Consider the following 20,167-nt stretch of genomic DNA (forward strand, 5'->3'; position numbering starts at 1 on the left):
TTAAGGTATATCGTGGTCACAAAAACAACTTTTCCATTGATCTCTATGGACATTGAGTTGAAGTTTTCACCTATTACTCTTTTATCCAGTGGACAGGCCATAGATGTTTACGGTGGGAATATCCCTTTATTACTGGAGGCAATTTATTCTTGCAATTTGATAATTTAGAAATAATAAATCCTAAGTGCGTCACACATGGCATCTTCCCATACCTGTAATCAGTCAAGGACGAACCGCCTGCCATTGGCATTCACTAATCACTCTTGTTTTCAATGCCTAAACCTGATTCCCCAATGATAGATGAGAGGTTTAGTTACTCCACCCTTCCAATAAAACTCGTAATAAAGGAGATAAGAGATGCTATAAAGTTGTGACCTCTTCTGGGATATTAAGAATCTGGAAACAGTATGAAGATGATGGAGCGTTCCGAAGACTCGAGGCTACGAAGATTTTCCATCTTGTTGATTTTTATGGGAATATGCGTGACTGGTAAAGACTGCGCTAAGGTTTTTTTGTTGCTGTTGTTGCTTAGTTTCCAACCTGTGGCTCTGGAATTGGTGCGAAACCACAACTCCCAGCATGGCCTTACAAGCTGTGTGGGCATGATGGGAGTTGGAATTTTGCCGCAGCAGTTCACAAGTACTTTTTCCCCTTAAAGGTCTCTGCAGAATTAGGCTTGCTTGGGGTTCGCAAAGCCAGATCCACTTTCTTCTATTCATGCTTTCATGTGACATCCATGAAAGAGCCTCTTGAAACTTCTGAAAATAAATTAAAGAGTAGGTAAAATAATTATTGATCAGCTTTGCATATTTTTTAAGTCTTTGTAATTTACTGCATTACCGTATTTTCTTTGCTTCTCTAACAAAAACTCTACTATTTTAACTGCCTAGCTCATACTCTTTTACAAGCTACTTTGAACTGCTGCTCTGGCAAGAATCCACGCTCAAAAAGTATGTGCAAACACTCTCCGTGTGAGCTTCTCTGCTACCCATCATCATCCTCTGACAGGGGATGTTTTGTAAATGGTTTTTGACTCTGGATTTTTGTTAGAGCAGCAGATCCAAGCAGCTTATAAAAGAGCATGAACTAGGAAGTTAAATGTATGATAAATGGGGGCCTCACCACTGGGACTTACATGATAATGAGAAATGGGGTGCCATGTCACATGTGTAAATGGAGCGATAGTGAGCATCCATGACTATCACTCCATTTTCTATCCATAGGTGCAGTGGTCACACACACTTTCCCATAGACCAATAGAAGTGAATAGAGGGTTAGACTTTTATGTAAAGGTGAAACGATATCCGGCACTCCATAAGTGGACTAAAATATTCAAGTTTATTTCAAGCCTAAATAAAGAGAGAACAGCCCATTCAGCAAAAGCAACGCGTTTCGACCATAAGGTCTTAATTAATTTATGTAAAGCTTCTCTTCTTCTACAACCTTCCAGCTGTATCTGGTCACCAATGTTAAGGAAGCTACAGACACCGTCACAGTGCAAGAGTCCAGAAACGTCTATAAGTTGTGCATTGAGAAGGACAGCAGTAGCCTGGTCACTCGGGACCACACAAATGATTCTATAATCAGTAATGACTTCTAATTGCATATTAGTAATATCCAATGTATTTCCACCAAATGGTCTAAAAAATAATGTGTGGTGTTACTAGTGCAGCCTTGACATCACAACTACAGCATATTACCACTGCAGCCAATCACTCAGAGCAATAGTAATGTGCCACAGTCATGACGTCCCCGATTCTTTTGAAATTCAAATTTTCCAGCTTCGGCAAAATTGTCCCAAAAATTCGATTTGCAGCAAATCAATTAGTCACAAATTGCAAATATTGCCAAAACATCAACTGCCCTGAAAAGACGTATTTAACTCCTCGAGGTGTTCAAAAACTGTATCCATCCCATTTTCAAGACTTTTCTTAATGCAATCACAGCCTCAGTAATGTCTAAGTGACTTCATTATCTAAACGAACGGTAGATTTTCATACTTTTTTAAATTAAAAACCACTGTCCAAATATTATCCCGCATTGAGTCAAAAGCGCCATCTCTGACTGACACTGATTTCAGACTATCTTTCCTGGAAAAAAAAAAATATTGCGCTGGGTAGTTGAGGCTTTCTAGTGCATTAAGAATTAATAAGTGTGTCATTCAAATGCAGCAATACAAATGCCAGCGACACCATGTCACTGATCAACCACACTGAGTCTGGCACTGCTTAGGGCCTTTCTCTCTCCCCTTATCAATCCAATTTTTGCATTAGGGAAGTCAGACGATTATATAACTCAGACAAGGATCGCAATGCAATGATCGGACTGGTCATCAGCTCTCTTCACCCGAGTGTGACAGCTGCATAGTGTGCATGCTGTCACACTCAGGTTGGAAGAGCCGACTACTAGTCCGAGCGTTGCATTGCGATCCTTGTCTGAGTTATACAGCCATTTGACTCTTCCCTTACTCAGACTACTACTCTCATACCCTTTTCTGCTGCCGGAGTACAACACTACTTTTTGGAGTATGTTTCCAATGTTGTAGCACTTTTTCCCTATATATTTGGGTAAAATGTCTTTGGCTATTTTTTTGGCCGATCAAATTGCAAATAGTTTGAAGTCTCTCATACTTGCAAATTTTATAAAAGTGGACATGGATTTGATTAACATAGAATCAATTCACTCATTTCTAATTGATTCACTGCAAATTCTAATTATTGGAATAAAACTTCACTGGATAAACGCACCTCTGCATGCCTGGAATATTGCAGATATGTCTGACCTGAGACTTTCATTTCTGTTCTGTCTACAGATATTGTCCCAGAATCCGAGAACTGCTCTTTAAGATCAGGTAGTGTGCGTATTTTATATATATTTGTTCGGTATAAAAATTGTCATTAAAGGGGAATTCCACCAAATTGTACCACTTGTATGTAAGAAACATTCAATTAATGATCAAACTTTATTTGCATAGAACCAAAAAAAATCATTTCTAAGTCACTAACTTTTAATACAATTTTTGGTCCAAAAATTATGTTGACATATTTTGCTTTTTTCTCTTGACTTCATGTTGAATTTTCCGATGATCCCATGTTGCAGGATGATAAAGCAAAGCAATACCTTGTATTTCTATTAAAAAAGGAGACACACCGGTATATGAAAATACACTTTAGTTTACAAGTGGAACTGATGTTTACTATGTTTATTGCTGTTTACTATGTTTATTATAAATCTGTTTACTATGTTTACTGGTGGAACTGATATATACAACACATTGATACAATAGGTCACAAGTATAAAACTTATTAATCACATCTGCATTGTTGTACATGTGTTGTGGTTGTTCTCCGTCCCACTACAGCCCACTTTGGTGCAGTATCCACACTCCAGCCTAGCAAGCCTAGTATCTCCTCACTGATGTTTCTATGTTCGGCCTACAGAAAGTGTTAGAATCTGCTCAGTTTGTGACTATCCGCCATTCTCTTGTAGTCTTCTGGCTGCTGGTCTTTTTCCTCTGGTGCTGGGTTTGGGTCAGGGGATTGTATCACCCTTTATTAACCTGCACCTGTCTCCCATTCCTAGCTGGACAACAGTGTTAATTCGCTTGAGTTCTGGCTTGGAGCTTTGCTTTGCCTTCTGTGTGTTTAGTTAGTGCAGTTCTGGGATCTCTGGTTCTGCTAGTCTTAGTTTCTGTTTTCAGTTTGTTTCTGCAGCCTTCTCTTTGTTTTCTGTTAGGAGGTGACCCGTTTTTGTACCCAGTCCTTAGATCTTTCAGGGACCCCCTTCCTCCTATCTATAGGTCTTCGCTTGAGATTAACCTAGGATAGTCAGTGGGTCTATTCACAAGGAATGGGTCACCCACTCCATCGTAGGGTATCAGCCTAGTCGTAGTGCAGGGTCAGTTTTCCCCCTTCTACCCTATTCCTGTGCTGCAGAACCGTAACACATAGCCTCTGTCCCCATTGTCTCTTTCGCTGTCTCAGGGTTCCCAACAACCCACAGTTATACCTCGCTGACCTACAGTTCTGTACCATGGAAGATGACCTTGCCTGTCTGTTTTTCACCAAACTGTTATCCCCTCTTTACCCAGGGACCGCAATGTTACTTTCTGTTCTTCCCGATATTATCAGGGCATAATAATAAATTACACAAATCAAAAAAAGAGGAAGAAGCTATATGGCATAGAGGTGGCATATAGCGTCTTCCTCTTTTTTTGATTTGTGATTAATTTTTGAAGCTGCCTCTAGACATTTATTCTTTTGGGATTGTTAATAAATGACACAGTTGCATCAAAAATCACATAAAAACAATGTTTTAGTATAACGCATCACACCAATAGTAAATCTTCAGGGGGTGTCAGCCATCTTCTTCTCTCCTTCACAAAGGGACAATTCAGGGATGCCATAACCCATGCCACAGTTTACAACTGTATTACCAGATGTTTTCCTTTTTTCTTCCAACAGGAGAGATCAAAACAACATTTGTAACGGCTTTCATGGAAAACATTAACAGAAACTCAGGAACAACTTTCCAGCTGTATCTTGTGACCTGTGATGAAGCCGCTACGGTCACGGTGACGGTGTCTCAGCCGTTCTTCAATAAGACGGTCCATGTTGACCGGAACAGTAGTAGCCTGGTGACCCTGGACTACACATATATGATCACAGGACAAGGTGTCACTTCCAAGGTCATAATGGTGACGTCCGATGTGGCCATATCTGTATTTGCATTCAACACCCACTCGGTCACCTCTGATGCAATGACCTGTCAACCACAAGAAGACCTGGGCGAGGAGTATTATATCGTTACTCCTGGCAAGGGAGAATATGAGCAGGCTTCATCAGCCAGGGGACAATTTGCGGTGGCCAATGGATTGGAACAAGAAGTTCAAGTGAACGTTACAGTCTCAGGATCCATCACATATAATGGGATTTCCTACAAAACTAGAGATTCATTCACATTTTCACTGGGAAATCAAGAAGTCATTCAGTTTCAAAGCACTGATGACCTCACAGGAACCAAAGTCTCATCTTCAGCCCCGGTGGCTGCATTTGTTGGCTCTAACTGTTATCAGGGAAATAATTCTGCTTGTGACCCCCTCATGGATCAGCTCCATCCTGTGAAGAACTGGGGGAGTGTCTTTGCCGTCTTCCCATTCTTCACCCACACTCAGGATGTCATCACTATAGTTGCGGGAAGTCCGGATACCCGTGTGACTATTGATAGCCCAGGAGGTGCCACCAATCATAGTCTACAGGAAGGTGCCTATGTCCGAATCCCTGTAGACAAAATCCTCCTCATCAATGCCACCAAACCTGTGATGGTCTCATATTTATTCCAGGGATCTAGTTCACCTGAGATAAAATATTCGTATGATCCATTTCTTACCACCGTCCCACCATCACTACTGGGAAGAAGATATTACAGGTTTGTGACTCAGTCTTTGTACGACAACTTCATCCTCATCGTTTCTCAAGGGTCATCAGACTCGGAGTTTTACCTGGATGGAAAACCACTAAGTTCTTACCCAACGACCAGGAAAGAATTCAATGGTTTTATGGGTTGGCAAGTCACATTGGGGAAGACTGAGGGACAGCATGAGATCTACCACGAGACCTCCACATTCACACTTTATGTGTTTGGCACTGGAAGTTATGTCTCCTATGGATATTCAATGGGTGAGAGTGGACCATATCCAGGTGAGAAACAATCCACACAGCCTGAGCTAAAATCACATATATCAAATAGGACATGGTCAGATGGCTTAGTTGCAATGAGTAGACAGTGACATACATACTATAGAAGACAAAGGACACCATAGCAAATAATCAAAATTATGATTTCAGAGTTTTCCAGATATTTTGACTCCTTCTAGACTCCTGTATCAATTATTTAAACCCATGGTTTTTTTTTTAAATTATGCTTTGTGAGGCTTTTATACATATTTATGTTTTGTACTTATTTCAGAATCATCGCAGGAACCGGAAAGTTTGATCCGTTGCCTCCCGGATGCTGCGGAGTACATCTTACCATACAGCTTGGTATCGGGGGCTCACCTAGATGTGCTTGATATTCATCTGAAGGACCCACTGTGCCGAGCAGAAGAGGAGAACGATCACTACCTCATCAAGATACCATTCAGCAGATGCGGGTCCAGTGTCCTGGTGGGTTTTCCAAATTTAGAAATCTATGTAAAATCTAATTGTAAAATATCCTCATTAGTTTATCTACAAAATGTGCCATTATATTACTTGTATGGAACATACTCTACCATTCACGATATTATCTGCATGGGTTGATTGAAGCTTACAGGACAAATACTAGACGGGTAATGTTCATACCAAGTGAAGACATTTCTTCTTTCACCCATCCCGGTCAGACGCCTCTCACGCAGCCAAACCAGATCTCATGCTTTGCACTGACGAAGGGCAGTATCCCGAAACACAGTGTCTGCAAACTGAGATTTTGGCTTTTATCCTAAGTCTTGTGACAAGACTCGTTAGAGAGTCGATATTGACTTTAGGATTGCTACGTCCTATAGGCGTCGCTAGAGTTGTAGTCCTCTTCCTCTCTGAAGAGACACTTTGCATATTTCCCAGAGGAGCATTACGGTTTAAAAGTCTCCTCATCACGGCATGCTTGACATGTCACTCTCCGCAAGGAGAAACGTAACCCCTTGGATCCCCTTCTTTCACCCAGGAAAACTACCTGGAGCCAAATGGCCAGGCGTCACATCTCTACGCCTCACGCAATCCATACCCTGGTGTATGTTTCCAAAAACACCGAAACAGTTTGTTGGTGCAATAAACATGAAGCAAGATATTCAGCGTAGATAGCAAAGTCATGCCAACACGACGGGAACATAAGAATAACAGAATTACAACAGGATGGGAGACGCAATCCAACTAGATGGAGGTCAGTCACTTGTAAGAGGGTGAAGGACAGACTTTTCTGACCCACTTACAACCAACAACATGATAAATCCTATTCACGACGGCCATGGATGCCCAACACAAGACACATCCATGGATTTTAACGTTCAACCGTGAAGAGACGGGGGTTATTACATTGTAAATTTTGATGTTTTCACAGAATGAAGATGATAAAACCTATTATATCAATACAATCTATGGGACGGTCCCCGGGACCGGCGTCCATCGCATTGAGATCCCGGTGAGATGTGAGATGCAGGCCAACGAGACTCTTGACTTCAGTTTCCAACCTAAAGTCACCGACGTCGTCTCTTTTGGACATTATAACGTATCACTGAGACTTTACCAAGCAGATAACTTCACTGACCTGGTGACTACGTATCCCTACGAGGTGGACATTCACGGCAGCCTCCACATGGAGTTCAGAGTGGAGTCGGACGATGAACATCTCCAGATACTTGTAGAGAAATGCAAAGCTTCTCCGACACTGGGGGAATCCGAGCAGATGTACAATCTCATCCAACAGGGGTAAGTAACATAACGGGGGGTCCTATAACAAACCAGCAGAGGGCTCCCAGTAAAGACCAGCAAAATACCCCCAGAAACATTGCCAACATTTATTTTTATGACTCCCATGGCCTGCTGGGGTAAGTGATGAAGTCACCGACTTTGTGCTTCGTCACAACTTTTAATAGTATGGATGTCTTGAGAACTTCAATTCTGTTAACAATGTAGCAGACAAGGCGGCCCACGACCAGACAGGCCCTTCTGGCATTTGCCAGAATTGCCAGATGGCCAGTCCAGCCCTGTAGGTATGTAAAGAATGGTAACAGTGAGTGGCACCAATACATAGTGCCAGCAGAGTGTCCCCTGCATACAATATAGACGGTATAGATGGTTACATTAAAGTCAATGGGAACCATATACATATGTACGCTTCAGCTTTTGTGTAAGACTTTCATGTTCTTCTTCTTTCCTACAATCTTAGTACAATCCTGCTTTTTTTTCTACTTCAGCTGTTCCCAGGACTCGACTCTACAGACCCATCTGGTCCCGGATCAGCGGCTGCAGCGCTTCACTGTTCATGTATTTAAGTTTGATAACTTTCCAGAAGTTTATCTGTCCTGTAGCGTCATCATCTGTCATAATGGAACCGTCCCGAACCGCTGCACCCAAGGCTGCCTCACCCCGAGACACAGACGAGACACCCGCAGCTCGAAAGTGCAACTCAGATCGGCCCGGTTATCCCAGGGGCCCATCAGGATCTCATCAGGTGAGAAGATCACGGCGCCATCAAACAACTACTGTATGTTCCTTACTTTTTGTGAAATGTTACTCCTACATGAACTCTGCATGCATGTACTAGTCACACCTCAATAATAGAAGCCAAAATGTCACCAGCCACATCAGTAGCACTATTAACAGGTAAAGTGTTTGCCAATATAAAGTAATGACATCAGGGTGACCCCATAATCGTTGTGAACATGCCCCCATAGACAGTACCTACTCATAGTCTTTCACAATGCTAGCCAAGCACCCCATATACAATGCTCGGAGGATACTCTCAGAAATATTTCTAACAGAGTGCCCCCATAAACAGTGCTACATTGTACCCTATAAACAATACCGAAAAAGTGCCCCCATAAACAGTGCCGAGCAAATACCACCTGAAAATAATGCCAAAGTGCCCATATAAATAGTTTGAGAAAAATGCCTGCAGGGGGCCCTATAAACGGCCCAGAAATCCCTATAAGTGATACCATTAAAAAGTGCCAGGTGATCACTGTCAGTGCCAGAAGTGTGTTACAATAGAAATGACACTAAAAAGCCCCCTTTATAAGTAGCGCTAATTCATTTCTGACTTTACTTTCTTTAGGAATGATATTATAATAAATGTGTTGCCTGCATCTGTGACAATGAAGCAGTACACTGCAATACCACAAAGAATCATAGAATGGTAGAGTTGGAAGGGACCTCCTGGGCCATCTGGTCCAACCCCCTGCTCAATGCAGGGTTCACTAAATCATCCCAGTCAGATGTCTGTCCAGCCTCTGTTTGAAGACGTCCATTGAAGGAGAACTCACCACTTCTCGTGGCAGCCTCACTGTCAAGAAGTTTTTCTACTATCAAATCTGTGTCTCCTCCCATTCATTTAATCCCATTGCTTCTAGTTTTTCCTTGTGCAAATGAGAGTAAAGATGATCCTTCTACAATGTGACAGCCCTTGAGATATTTGTAGACAGCTATTAAGTCTCCTCTCAGTCTTCTCTTTTGCAAGCTAACCATTCCCAAATCCTGCAACCGTTCCTCATAGGACGTGGTTTGCAGACCAGCCAACATTCTGGTCGCTCTTTTCTGAACTTGGTCCAGTTTGTTGATGTCTTTTTTAAAATGTGGTGCCCAAAACTGTACACAGTATTTCAGATGAGGTCTGACCAAAGAGAAGTAGAGGGGTATAATGACTTCACATGATCTAGACCTTATGCTTCTGTTTATACATCCTAGAATCGCATATTTGTCTTTTTTGCTGCTGCATCACACTGTTGACTCTTGTTCAGTCTGTGATCTATTAGTATACCCAAGTCTATTTCACATGTGCTGATGCTTAGCCCTATTCCTCCCATTCTGTATATGCTTTTCTCATCTTTATTGGCCAGATGTAGATGTTTGCATTTTTCCCTGTTAAAAACCATTCTGTTAGTTGCTGCCCACTGCTCCAGTTTATTTATCTCTTTTTGAATCCTCTCTCTCTCTTCTCTAGTATTAGCTATCCCTCCTAGCTTTGTGTCATCAGTTTACACTCAATTCCCTCATCTAAATCATTGATAAAGATGTTGAACAATAGAGGGCTCAGGACAAAGCCCTGTGGTACCCCACTTGAGACATTCTTCCAACTGGATGTGCAGCCACTTACGACCACCCTTTGGGTCTGATCACTAAGCCGGTTCTTTATCCACCTAACAGTTGCCTTGTCCATTCCATACTTAGTCATTTTTTAAATAAGGATTGTGCGAGATACTTTGTCAAATGCTTTGCTGAAGTCAAGATATACTATATCTACAGCATTTCCCTGATCCACCCAGTCAGTGATTCTGTCATAGAAGGAAATTAAGTTAGTCTGACATGACTTATTTATTAGAAACCCATGCTGACTCTGTTTAATCACGTCATGCTTATCTAGGTACTTACATACGTGTTGTTTAATAATTTGTTCAAAGATTTTTCCTGGTATAGAAGTCAGACTCACCGGCCTATAGTTGCCTGGGTCCACCTTCTTTCTCTTTTTAAAGATAGGAACAACATTTGCTCTTCTCCAGTCTTCTGGGACTTCTCCTGTTCTCCAAGAATTTTCAAAGATTATGGAGAGTGGTTTAAAAATTTCTTCTGCTATCTCCTTCAGTACTTTGCGGTGTAATTCAACTGGACCTGGAGACTTAAATTCATCTAGGTTAGCTAAGTGTTTCCTCACTATCTTTCTGTTTATAGATATTCTGGATTCTTCTATTCCCTTAATAGGACAGTGAAGATCCGTTGATGTTACATTTCCTTTCTGATAGAAAACAAATTCAAAATAGGAATTTAAAATTTCGGCCTTCTCAACATCCTGTCTTACCATTTCATCATTTTCATCCTGTAAAAATCCTATAGCATCTATGACTTTTCTTTTACTTTTAACATATCCCCAAAATCCTTTTTTATTGCTTTTGACGTCTCTTGCAAGCCTTAATTGTCAGCTTTAGATAATCTGATTCGTGCCCTGCAGGTTCTGCAGATAGCATTATATTCTTCTTTAGATATGCCTTCCTCTTACCATTTGATAAACATTTCTTTCTTCCTTTTTAGCATGTGTTTAAGTTCTGTGTTCATCCATCCTGGTTTCCTTAAATGCTTCCTATTCTTCCCTCTTTTCGGAATTGTTAACGATTGTGCTTTGAGAATCTCATTTTTCAAGATTACCCATCCTTCCTGGACATTTTTGTCCTTAAGGATATCCAGCCATTGGATACCTTCAATTTTCTTTCTGAGTCCCTTAAAACCTGCCTTTCTGAAATCTAACCTTGACATCTTCACAGGTCTTCCTCCTCTGGTTATACAAAATTCTAAAATAGCATGGTCACTACCTCCTAGGGTCCCATCCACTCTTACCTCCTCAACCATTTCCTCCCTGTTTAAAAGGATTAGATCCAAGGTAGCCGATCCCCTTGTTTTCTCCCCTACCTTTTGGAAGATAAAGTTGTCAGCAAGAGAGGACAAGAATTTCCTTGGCCTGTTAGTTTTGCCTGAGAGAGATTCCCAACAAATGTCTGGATAATTGAAATCTCCCATGACAACTAAGTCATATTTTTTGGAGAACTTGGCCATTTGATGCATAAAGCGTTCATCCATATCTTCAGCTTGCACAGGCGGCCTGTAGTAAATGCCTACAATGGTGTCCTTTCCATTGTTCTGTCCTTGTATTCTTACCCAAACAGTTTCCACAGAACTCCCAGTCTCTGAAGCTTGGATCTCTGTGCAGATATACGCGTTTCTAACATACAATGCGACACCTCCTCCTCGTTTATCAAGTCTGTTTCTTGCAAATAAGTTGTACCCTTCTAGTCTTGTATTCCAATCATGTGTATCGTCCCACCAAGTTTCAGTGATTCCAATGACATCATATTTCTTTTCCTGTGTTAGTAGTTCCAATTCTCCTTGTTTGTTGCCCATGCTTTGTGCATTAGTATAGAAACATTTTAGTTTGTGATTGGTTTCTATTTCTCCAATATTTTTGTTATTTAGATTCTTTTGTCTTTGTTCTTCCTTTCTACTTCTAATAGCAGAATTCTCAATAGAATTTGTCAGGTGTATGGCTTTTTCTGGTCTTTTGCTTCCCTTCCCATGTTGTTCTAGTTTAAAGCTCTCCTATAAGTGTAGCAAGGCGACATTTGAATACATGTTTTCCAGTCTTCGTAAGGTGCACCCCATCTCTAGCAAGTAGTCCATCGTATAGGTAATTCACTACGTGATCCAGAAATCCAAACCCTTGCGGACGGCACCATCGACGTAGACACCTGAGGACAAGGGTGGCGCTGTTTTTGAAATAATGCAGCTGCGTTTTTCTAATCATTTAACACCTTGTGTCTCTTTCCTTTAGATCAGCCCCAGATTCCTCGAACAGTCCCGGTGTCAACACTTGTGCTGGTTATCGGGGTCTTGGGTCTCTTGTCGGTACTTGGACTGGTTCTGCAGAAGCATCACTACAGGAGACGGGACTACACCCTGCTGCAAAACATGTCAACTGATAACTAATTTTTTTTTTCCTTTTTTTGGGTCGTTGTCTTCTAGTATTTTTTACTGTAAGAAAAAGTTGCTATCTGGTCACTCTAATATGATTTATGCATCTGAAATAAAGAAATCGGGCTAAAAGCAATCTGCAGCTTTATTCAAGTGCATCTAAAGTAACAGATGCCATAAAACAATCATATAGCTTTGATTTTAAAAAAAATGTCCTACAGATTTGTGTATACAGCTCTTATGCAGAACTATTTGTTCCATAGTTACAGATTGCAAACTAAAGCTGCACTCATCCTCCTTACTCATGCTCCTCACTCATCCTCATTACTCATCCTCCTGACTCATCCTCCTGAATCATTCTCCTTACTCATCCTCCTCACTCATCCCCCTCACTCATCATCCTTACTCATAGTTCTTACTCATCCCCCTTACTCATCCTCCTCACTCATCCTCCTTACTCATCGTCCTCACTCATCCTCCTAACTCATCGTCCTCACTCACCCTTTTCACTCATCCTCCTCACTCATTTTCCTCACTCATCCTCCTTACTCATCCTCCTGACTCATCGTCCCTCACTCATCCTCCTTACTCATCATCCTTACTCATCCCCCTTACCTGTCCTCCTTACTAATCCTCCTTACTCATTGTCCTTACTTATCCTCCTCACTCATCCTCCTTACTCATCATGCTCACTCATCCTCCGCACTCATCGTCCTCGCTCATCCTCCTCACTCATCCTCCTTAATCATCCTCCTCACTCATCCTTTATACTCATCCTCCTTACTCATCCTCCTTACTCATCCTCCTTACTCATCCTCCTTACTCATCCTCCTTACTCATTCTCCTCACTCATCCTCCTTACTCATCCCAATACCTATCCTCCTTACTAATCCTCCTTACTCATCCTCCTCACTCATGGTCCTCACTCATCCTCCTTACTCATCGTCCTCACTCATCCGCCTTACTCATCCTCCTCACTTATCCCCCTTACCTATCCCCCTTACTCATCCTCCTTACTCATCCCCCTTACCTATCCTCCTTAATCATCCTCCTTACTCATCCTCCTCACCCATCGTTCTCACTCATCCTCCTTACTCATCGTCCTCACTCATCCTCCTTACTCATCCTCCTTACTCATTGTCCTGACTCATCCTCCTGACTCATCGTCCCTCACTCATCCTCCTTACTCATCATCCTTACTCATCCCCCTTACCTGTCCTCCTTACTAATCCTCCTTACTCATCGTCCTTACTTATCCTCCTCACCCATCCTCCTTACTCATCATGCTCACTCATCCTCCGCACTCATCGTCCTCGCTCATCCTCCTCACTCATCCTCCTTAATCATCCTCCTCACTCATCGTCCTCACTCATCGTTTATACTCATCCTCCTCACTCATTTTCCTCACTCATCCTCCTTACTCATCCTCCTTACTCATCCTCCTTACTCATTCTCCTCACTCATCCTCCTTACTCATCCCAATACCTATCCTCCTTACTAATCCTCCTTACTCATCCTCCTCACTCATGGTCCTCACTCATCCTCCTTACTCATCGTCCTCACTCATCCGCCTTACTCATCCTCCTCACTTATCCCCCTTACCTATCCCCCTTACTCATCCTCCTTACTCATCCCCCTTACCTATCCTCCTTAATCATCCTACTTACTCATCCTCCTCACCCATCATTCTCACTCATCCTCCTTACTCATCGTCCTCACTCATCCTCCGCACTCATCATCCTCACTCATCGTCCTCGCTCATCCTCCTCACTCATCCTCCTTAATCATCCTCCTCACTCATCGTCCTCACTCATCCTCAATACTCATCCTCCTCACTCATCCTCTTAACTCATCCTCATTACTCATCCTCCTCGCTCATCCTCCTCACTCATCCTCCTTAATCATCCTCCTCACTCATCCTCAATACTCATCCTCTTCACTCATCCTCCTTACTCATCCTCAATACTCATCCTCCTCACTTATCCTCTTAACTCATCCTCCTCACTCATCTTCCTTACTCATCGTCCTTACTCATCCTCCATAGTCATCCTTCTTACTCATCCTCCTTACTCATGGGCTTTGCTACAATTCTGCAGATGCCACCGCTTTCATGACTCTTTGCTGTCCAGGATCCTGAGATGTTCTGGATCCGTGCGGCACGACACTTGAGTCTGTACAGGCGTATTTCCAGCAGGGACATCTTTATCATATTAAAAGACGTAGAACAAATCCATTAGTGTTACAACCATCTGTAACATGCACAAAAATGCAATTTTGAGCAAAATTCAGAATTGGTTTGCAACAATTGACAAATTGGTATCTGATCTCTGACGTCTCAGCATCCGCCTCCATGGCATGGCAGATTCAACGTCCGCTCTCCCAGCGTCCTGTTGGCGTATACTGTACGTCCAAATACCGTTTTGCAGAGGGGTTTTTGGCATAAGCCTCAACGAGGCCGCGGAAAGGGAGCCAGAACCCAATGTGAAAACACCCTTACAAAGTTGAGATTGCCTAATTTGTGCCAAGTGTATCAAGTGACATAACTGGAAGCTCATGGACCCCAATGGAAAAACTCCAACGGAGCTTCCAATTATTGCAAGACTTATTAATTATCACAAGACAAAGTTTAGAGCTACCCTATTGGTTGTAAACCCAATTTAGGAAGACACCCCTGTTCAATCCATATCTATGCTGGCTGGTTACTATTATTTGATGAAAAGGCTCAAAAGCAACAGGTAATGTGTCTGTGGTAAGCGTTCTCAATGGTAGATTATTCTAAGTGTTGGATTCAGTAGCAAGTCTGTGGTAAGTGTCCCGTCTGTAGAATGTTATAAAAGTCTAGTAATGTAATAGGTGTAGGGTAAGGTAATAGGTGTAGGGTAAGTGTCCCGTCTCTCTAACAGTATATTTATAAAAGCTTAATTAGTAGTGATGAGTGAACGTGCTTGGATAAGTTGCTATCTGAGCATGCTCTGGTGATAACCAAGTGTCTTCGGCGTGCTCGTAAAATATGTTCGAGTCCCCATGGCTGCATGTCTACCGGCTGTTCAACAGCTGCAACACATGTAGAGATTGCCTGTTTGTTAGGCAAAGCCTGCTTGTGTTGCAGCTGTCGAACAGCCAGGAGACATACAGCTGCAGGGACTCAAACAATTATCCTATTTTTTTGTTCTATCCGGTTTTGCACTAGGTGTGCCGCCGGGAGACCTGCATGTGCACATGCCCAGAAAAGCAGGAAGCCAAGGTAACCCTCCTTTATGACTAATAAAGGGGTGCTACCTGTCCCATGTGTGCCTACAGGGGACAACCCCTTTAAAAGTCTTACTTATAAAATCGTATTGCACATGGATGACAAGTGAGAAAAAAAGTGTCCACACTTTCTGCAGAAATTTTCATGATTTTTGTATTATGGGGGTGTGAACCTGACCTAACACCCGCAGGAGGCACAGTATGGTATCAGGGAATTCTCACTGCCTAAAACTACTTAATAATATTCTCCTTTACAGACAAAATATACAAATAGATGTCTGTATCAGTGCACTAAAAGTAAGAAAGAAAAAAAAAGTTGGTTAGAATTTTTTTCTCCAAAGAGTTACTAAAAATAAGAGTAAAGAAACAATGACAATAAACATTCTCAGAATAAATGTTACATTGATGTATTATTGCCGCTTTGTTGGACAGCCGCCATCTTTTTCCGGTAATACTCTTTCTGAATGACCAGGGCCAGTGCTGCCAGAAGCACCATGATACCCAAGATGACGACCAGCACTGGTGCCAGGATATAAGTGTCCCTGTCTGTGATAAGATGAAGAACACCATGGATGTAAAGACTACTCATCATCACCATTCTTTACATATAAAGTACCCGACTACTTACTAGCCCTAAACACAATGGGACCCTCAGATAATCTGGCGGTGTCCAGTTCTTCCCCCGAGGTGCGGCCGTCTCGCCTCAGTCTTGGGGTGATACAGCCCTGAGTGCAGCGATTCGGGGAGGTGGCGTTGTGACAGATGATCACATTGGCGGTCAGGTAGACTTCATGGAAACGATCAAATTTAACCACATGGAAGCTTAAGCGCTGCCGGCGCCGGTCTGTCACCGGGTGATCCTGTAAGGTGGAGTCTTGGCGGCATCTGAGGACAGAACAAAGACCGTATTATTAACTATATTTAGTTTCTATCTTACATCTATAACTAGACATGAGGGATTAAAGTCAAGTGGAATCGCTCTCTGCTCAAATTTTACAAAAATCCACCTTCGCCAAAATGTCGATTTTTTTGTAATTCGCTTCTGTGTGGACTCAGTCGCTGGCTGCCATTCTTCTGACATACATGGTGCAGGAGAAATGTCCCAGGTGTATTGTGCCCAGACAGGCAGGCCACTGAGTATCGGGAAGGATGTCTGTAGTGATGAATGCAGGGCATAAAGAGTTAGCACACTGAGCTGCTGTGTTAGATGACAGGTCATTGGTAAAGTAGAGTTAGTATTAGTTTCTCTCCCCATTCTTCTTAATGTTTGGAAAGTGTTTTGTTTGAGCTCAGAAGGAGATTGCAGATAGAAACAAGAAGCCATAACTTTAAGCCACCAAGCGAAGGTAACACTTGCCAATTAGTGTGCCATCCCAAGGACCTAATGAGGGGCATGCAAGATGCTATATCCTGCACTAATGTGTTCTGCTCCAGGAGGAAGAGATAGGTCCTCCTTGTTAGAGAGCCGCCATTACAGAGGGAGGAAAGAATGGAGGAAAGAGATCTACCACATCAGGGAGAGCCAGATACCAGTGTCTGTGTGAGGGACAGTAATGCTGAAGGTTCTCACCCATGGTGGATGAGGTTGTATCTCTTATTTGTGTCCTCTAATGACGGGGAAGCAGTGAGGGATTCTGTGAATATCCGCAGCTCCTCATCCACTGACTCCACCACAAGCTCCACATGTAGGTTGCTGTGCAGATCTACCTCATGAGGATAAAGGGTGATGGGGTCAGTGAAGCCGTCGCTCTGGTAGAGTCTCATGGACACGTTGTAATAACCTTTACAGATCACATTCTTCACTTGAGGTTTTATCACCAGTTCCAGAGACTTATTACTCTCCATTTCACATCTCACTGGGATCTCAATACGATGGACGTCTGTCTCAGGGACGGTGCCGTAGATGGTGTTAGCGTAGAACGTTCTCCCATTCTCATACTGAAGAAGAAAATACGCAAAGGTTACAGGAAGGCAATGTGCACACAGCCTAACAGTGGATCATGTAATCCGGTCTCTACACGTCTCTGTCCTGCTTTCTCCTTGGCTCAGTCTTTCCTGCTGTTTCCTTTATTACATTTTCTCTCTGTCTCTCTTTCTCCACATTTATCTCTGTCTCTTGCTGAAGCTTTATTGTTCTCGTTTTCTTTCATTTATTTCTCTGTTGCTCTTTCTCCCTCTCACTTTATATTTTCCTCTATTTTTCACTTTCTTTTATTTATCTTTCTCAATATCTATAGTTCTCTTTCATTTTCTAGCTAGTCTTTCTTTGTATTGCTATCTATTGCTCTGTCTCCATTTATTTATTTTCTTTCTTTCTCATTCTTTCTTTTTCTTTCTTCCTTTCTATCTTTTTATTTGTTTCTTGGCTCATGTTTTCTCTTTTCTCACTCTCAATTATCTCCTTCACATTTTGAGCTTTCCTTCTTTTCTATTTTTCTTCCATTCTTTCTTTCTTTCTTTCTTTCTTTCTTTCTTTCTTTCTTTCTTTCTTTCTTTCTTTCTTTCTTTCTCTTGCAATCTCTCCATTTACAGTATTTATTTAATTTTTTCCATCTTTTCTTTTTTTCATTATTTCTTTTCTTTCTCTTCAACTCTCTCCATTATTTATAATTTCTTTTTTTCAATTCTTCTTTCGCTCTTCCTTCCTCCTTTCCTTTTTTCCCTCCTTCCTTCCTTCTTTCCTTCCTTCCATTCTTTCCTTCCTTCCCTTTTTCCTTCCTTCCTTCGATCCTTCCTTCACTCGTTCCTTCCTTTGCTTTTTCCTTCCTTTCTTCCCTTCTTCCTTCCTTCCTTCCCTACTTCCTTCCTTCCTTCCTTTCCTCCTTCCTTCCTTCTTTCCCTCCTTCCTTCTCTCCTTCCTTCCCTTCATCCTTCTTTCCATATTTCCCTCCTTCCTTCCTTCCTTCTTCCTTCCTTCTTTCACTCTTCCTTCCTTGTTTCCCTCCTTCCTTCCTTCTTTCATTCTTTCTTCCTTATTTCCTTATTTCCCTCTTTCCATCCTTCTTTCCTTCCTTCCTTCCCTCCTTTCCTTCCTTCCCTCCTTCCTTCCTTTCCTTCTTTCCCTACTTCCTTCTTTCCTCCTATCTTCCTTCCTTCCTTCTTTCACTCTTTCTCCCTTGTTTCCCTCCTTCCTTCTTTCACTCTTCCTTCCTCCTTTCCTTATTTCCCTCCTTCCTTCCCTCCTTTCTTCCTTCCCACCTTTCTTCCTTCCTTCCCTCCTTCTTTCCCTCCTTCCTATAGATTTTTCTTTCCTGTTCTCTTACCATTCCTTACTCCCTTTTCCCTCTTGCCCCCCATTCTCTGGTCAGGGGTCCTCCATCCTCCACAGCACAGATTCCTCCTTCGCTTACCATTACAGCCATAGCAGCACACTACAGCTCCCACTAGGGGGCGCTCACTGCATGTAGTTATTTACAGCTGTTTTTATAATCCAAACTCTGACATTGAGAGGAGTAAAAGCCTAAAATAAAGTACACTACATTTGGCAGAGCGTTCATTGGGCAGTGGGCACCATTCTGACTTTTGCTCTGGAGATCTATAATTTTGTGTTTGCTCCCCTGGTGACAGCTGCTTATAAAGCTTTTTTTGCCTTTTCCAGGATCATTGCCTTCAATATGTTTCACATTTAGCAGAGATCTTCACCAGAACTTTAGATCCGCAACCGCTGAATGGTATTTCAATAAGAATATTATTTCCATCCCGTTCTGCCTGGCACAGACGATCCTCCAGGTGGATATCTACAACATCTAAGGAGGCTTCAGACACCAAGCTGAAAGGTAAAGTGTAGTCAGCGCCAAGCGCGAGACAACGGAGTCCACATCCCGCCTTTTGCGTTGGTTGCAGAACCTGTGGATCTGAAACAATAAAAGAACTAAGAATTAATGATGGTTAATTAGGTACTTAATATCATTCTGTACCAAAACTAAGAAGTAAAATTGGCTTATGGACCATGGGGACCTCGTTTTAACTTGGCCTTGTCCCCATTTAAAGGGGGGGTTAAAACCTGGAAGGCAATGTGATCGCCACAAATTTTCCAAACTAAGTAAAAAGGAAACTATTAGGGTGGGATCAAGTGCAATAATGTCAAGCAGCTGCTGTAAAGGGGCCTATTTTCTGATTTTTCTATGGGTTTCCTTGTCCTCTATATCCACCACTGAGGTCCTGATGCATAAGCTTGGGCAAAAGTTGAGTCATTTAACAAAATATCTCGCAAAAGTAGCAGTTCTTTAACAATTATTGGGCCCATGCGTCCTTTACTGTTTGCTAAGGATGTGGGGAACGTATAGTGGATAATGGGAGTAAAAGTTGACTGAGCTAAAATGAAGCCACCCATTATGGGTTCAAACACCTCTACCCATCCGCCTCTATTTCTGTAGAGCATCCTAACTCCTCACCTGGACATGGTCTACCATGACCCACCGAATATCCATAAGAGACAGTAGATCCAGTCCCATAAACATAAAGTGTGAATGTGGAGGTCTCGTGGTAGATCTCATGCTGACCCTCAGTTTTCCCCAATGTGACTTGCCAACCTATAAACCCATTCAATTCTTTCTTGGTCGTTGGGTAAGAACTTAGTGGTTTTCCATCCAGGTAGAACTCTGAGTCTGAAGACACTTGAGAAACGATGAGGATGAAGTTGTTGTAGTAAGACTGGGTCACAAACCTGTAATATCTTCTACCCAGTAATGATGGTGGGACGGTGGTAAGAA

The 20,167-nt window shown here is 42.3% G+C and overlaps 2 protein-coding genes across 2 annotated transcripts; one reads left to right on the forward strand and one right to left on the reverse strand.

The window, feature by feature from the left end:
* The first annotated feature begins 381 nt into the window (after window positions 1-381).
* Window positions 382-12,342, forward strand: LOC141084743 (uncharacterized). The gene is made up of 7 exons (XM_073569636.1): window positions 382-489; window positions 2,813-2,851; window positions 4,464-5,699; window positions 5,968-6,164; window positions 7,093-7,460; window positions 7,949-8,205; window positions 12,067-12,342. Exons 1-7 carry the CDS (start codon window positions 408-410, stop codon window positions 12,219-12,221), a joined length of 2,334 nt encoding a protein of 777 aa, XP_073425737.1. The 5' UTR covers window positions 382-407; the 3' UTR covers window positions 12,222-12,342.
* Window positions 12,343-14,288: 1,946 nt separating this feature from the next.
* On the reverse strand, window positions 14,289-17,807 carry LOC141084849 (CUB and zona pellucida-like domain-containing protein 1). The gene is made up of 4 exons (XM_073569824.1): window positions 17,026-17,807; window positions 16,084-16,340; window positions 15,857-16,001; window positions 14,289-14,406 (listed from the first exon to the last, which is right to left on the reverse strand). Exons 1-4 carry the CDS (start codon window positions 17,298-17,300, stop codon window positions 14,289-14,291), a joined length of 795 nt encoding a protein of 264 aa, XP_073425925.1. The 5' UTR covers window positions 17,301-17,807.
* Window positions 17,808-20,167: the final 2,360 nt, after the last annotated feature.

Source organism: Dendrobates tinctorius, unplaced genomic scaffold (assembly GCF_039654945.1).
Source record: "Dendrobates tinctorius isolate UK_male_01 unplaced genomic scaffold, ASM3965494v1 ptg000027l, whole genome shotgun sequence".
In the NCBI taxonomy this organism is placed as follows: Eukaryota; Metazoa; Chordata; class Amphibia; order Anura; family Dendrobatidae; genus Dendrobates; species Dendrobates tinctorius.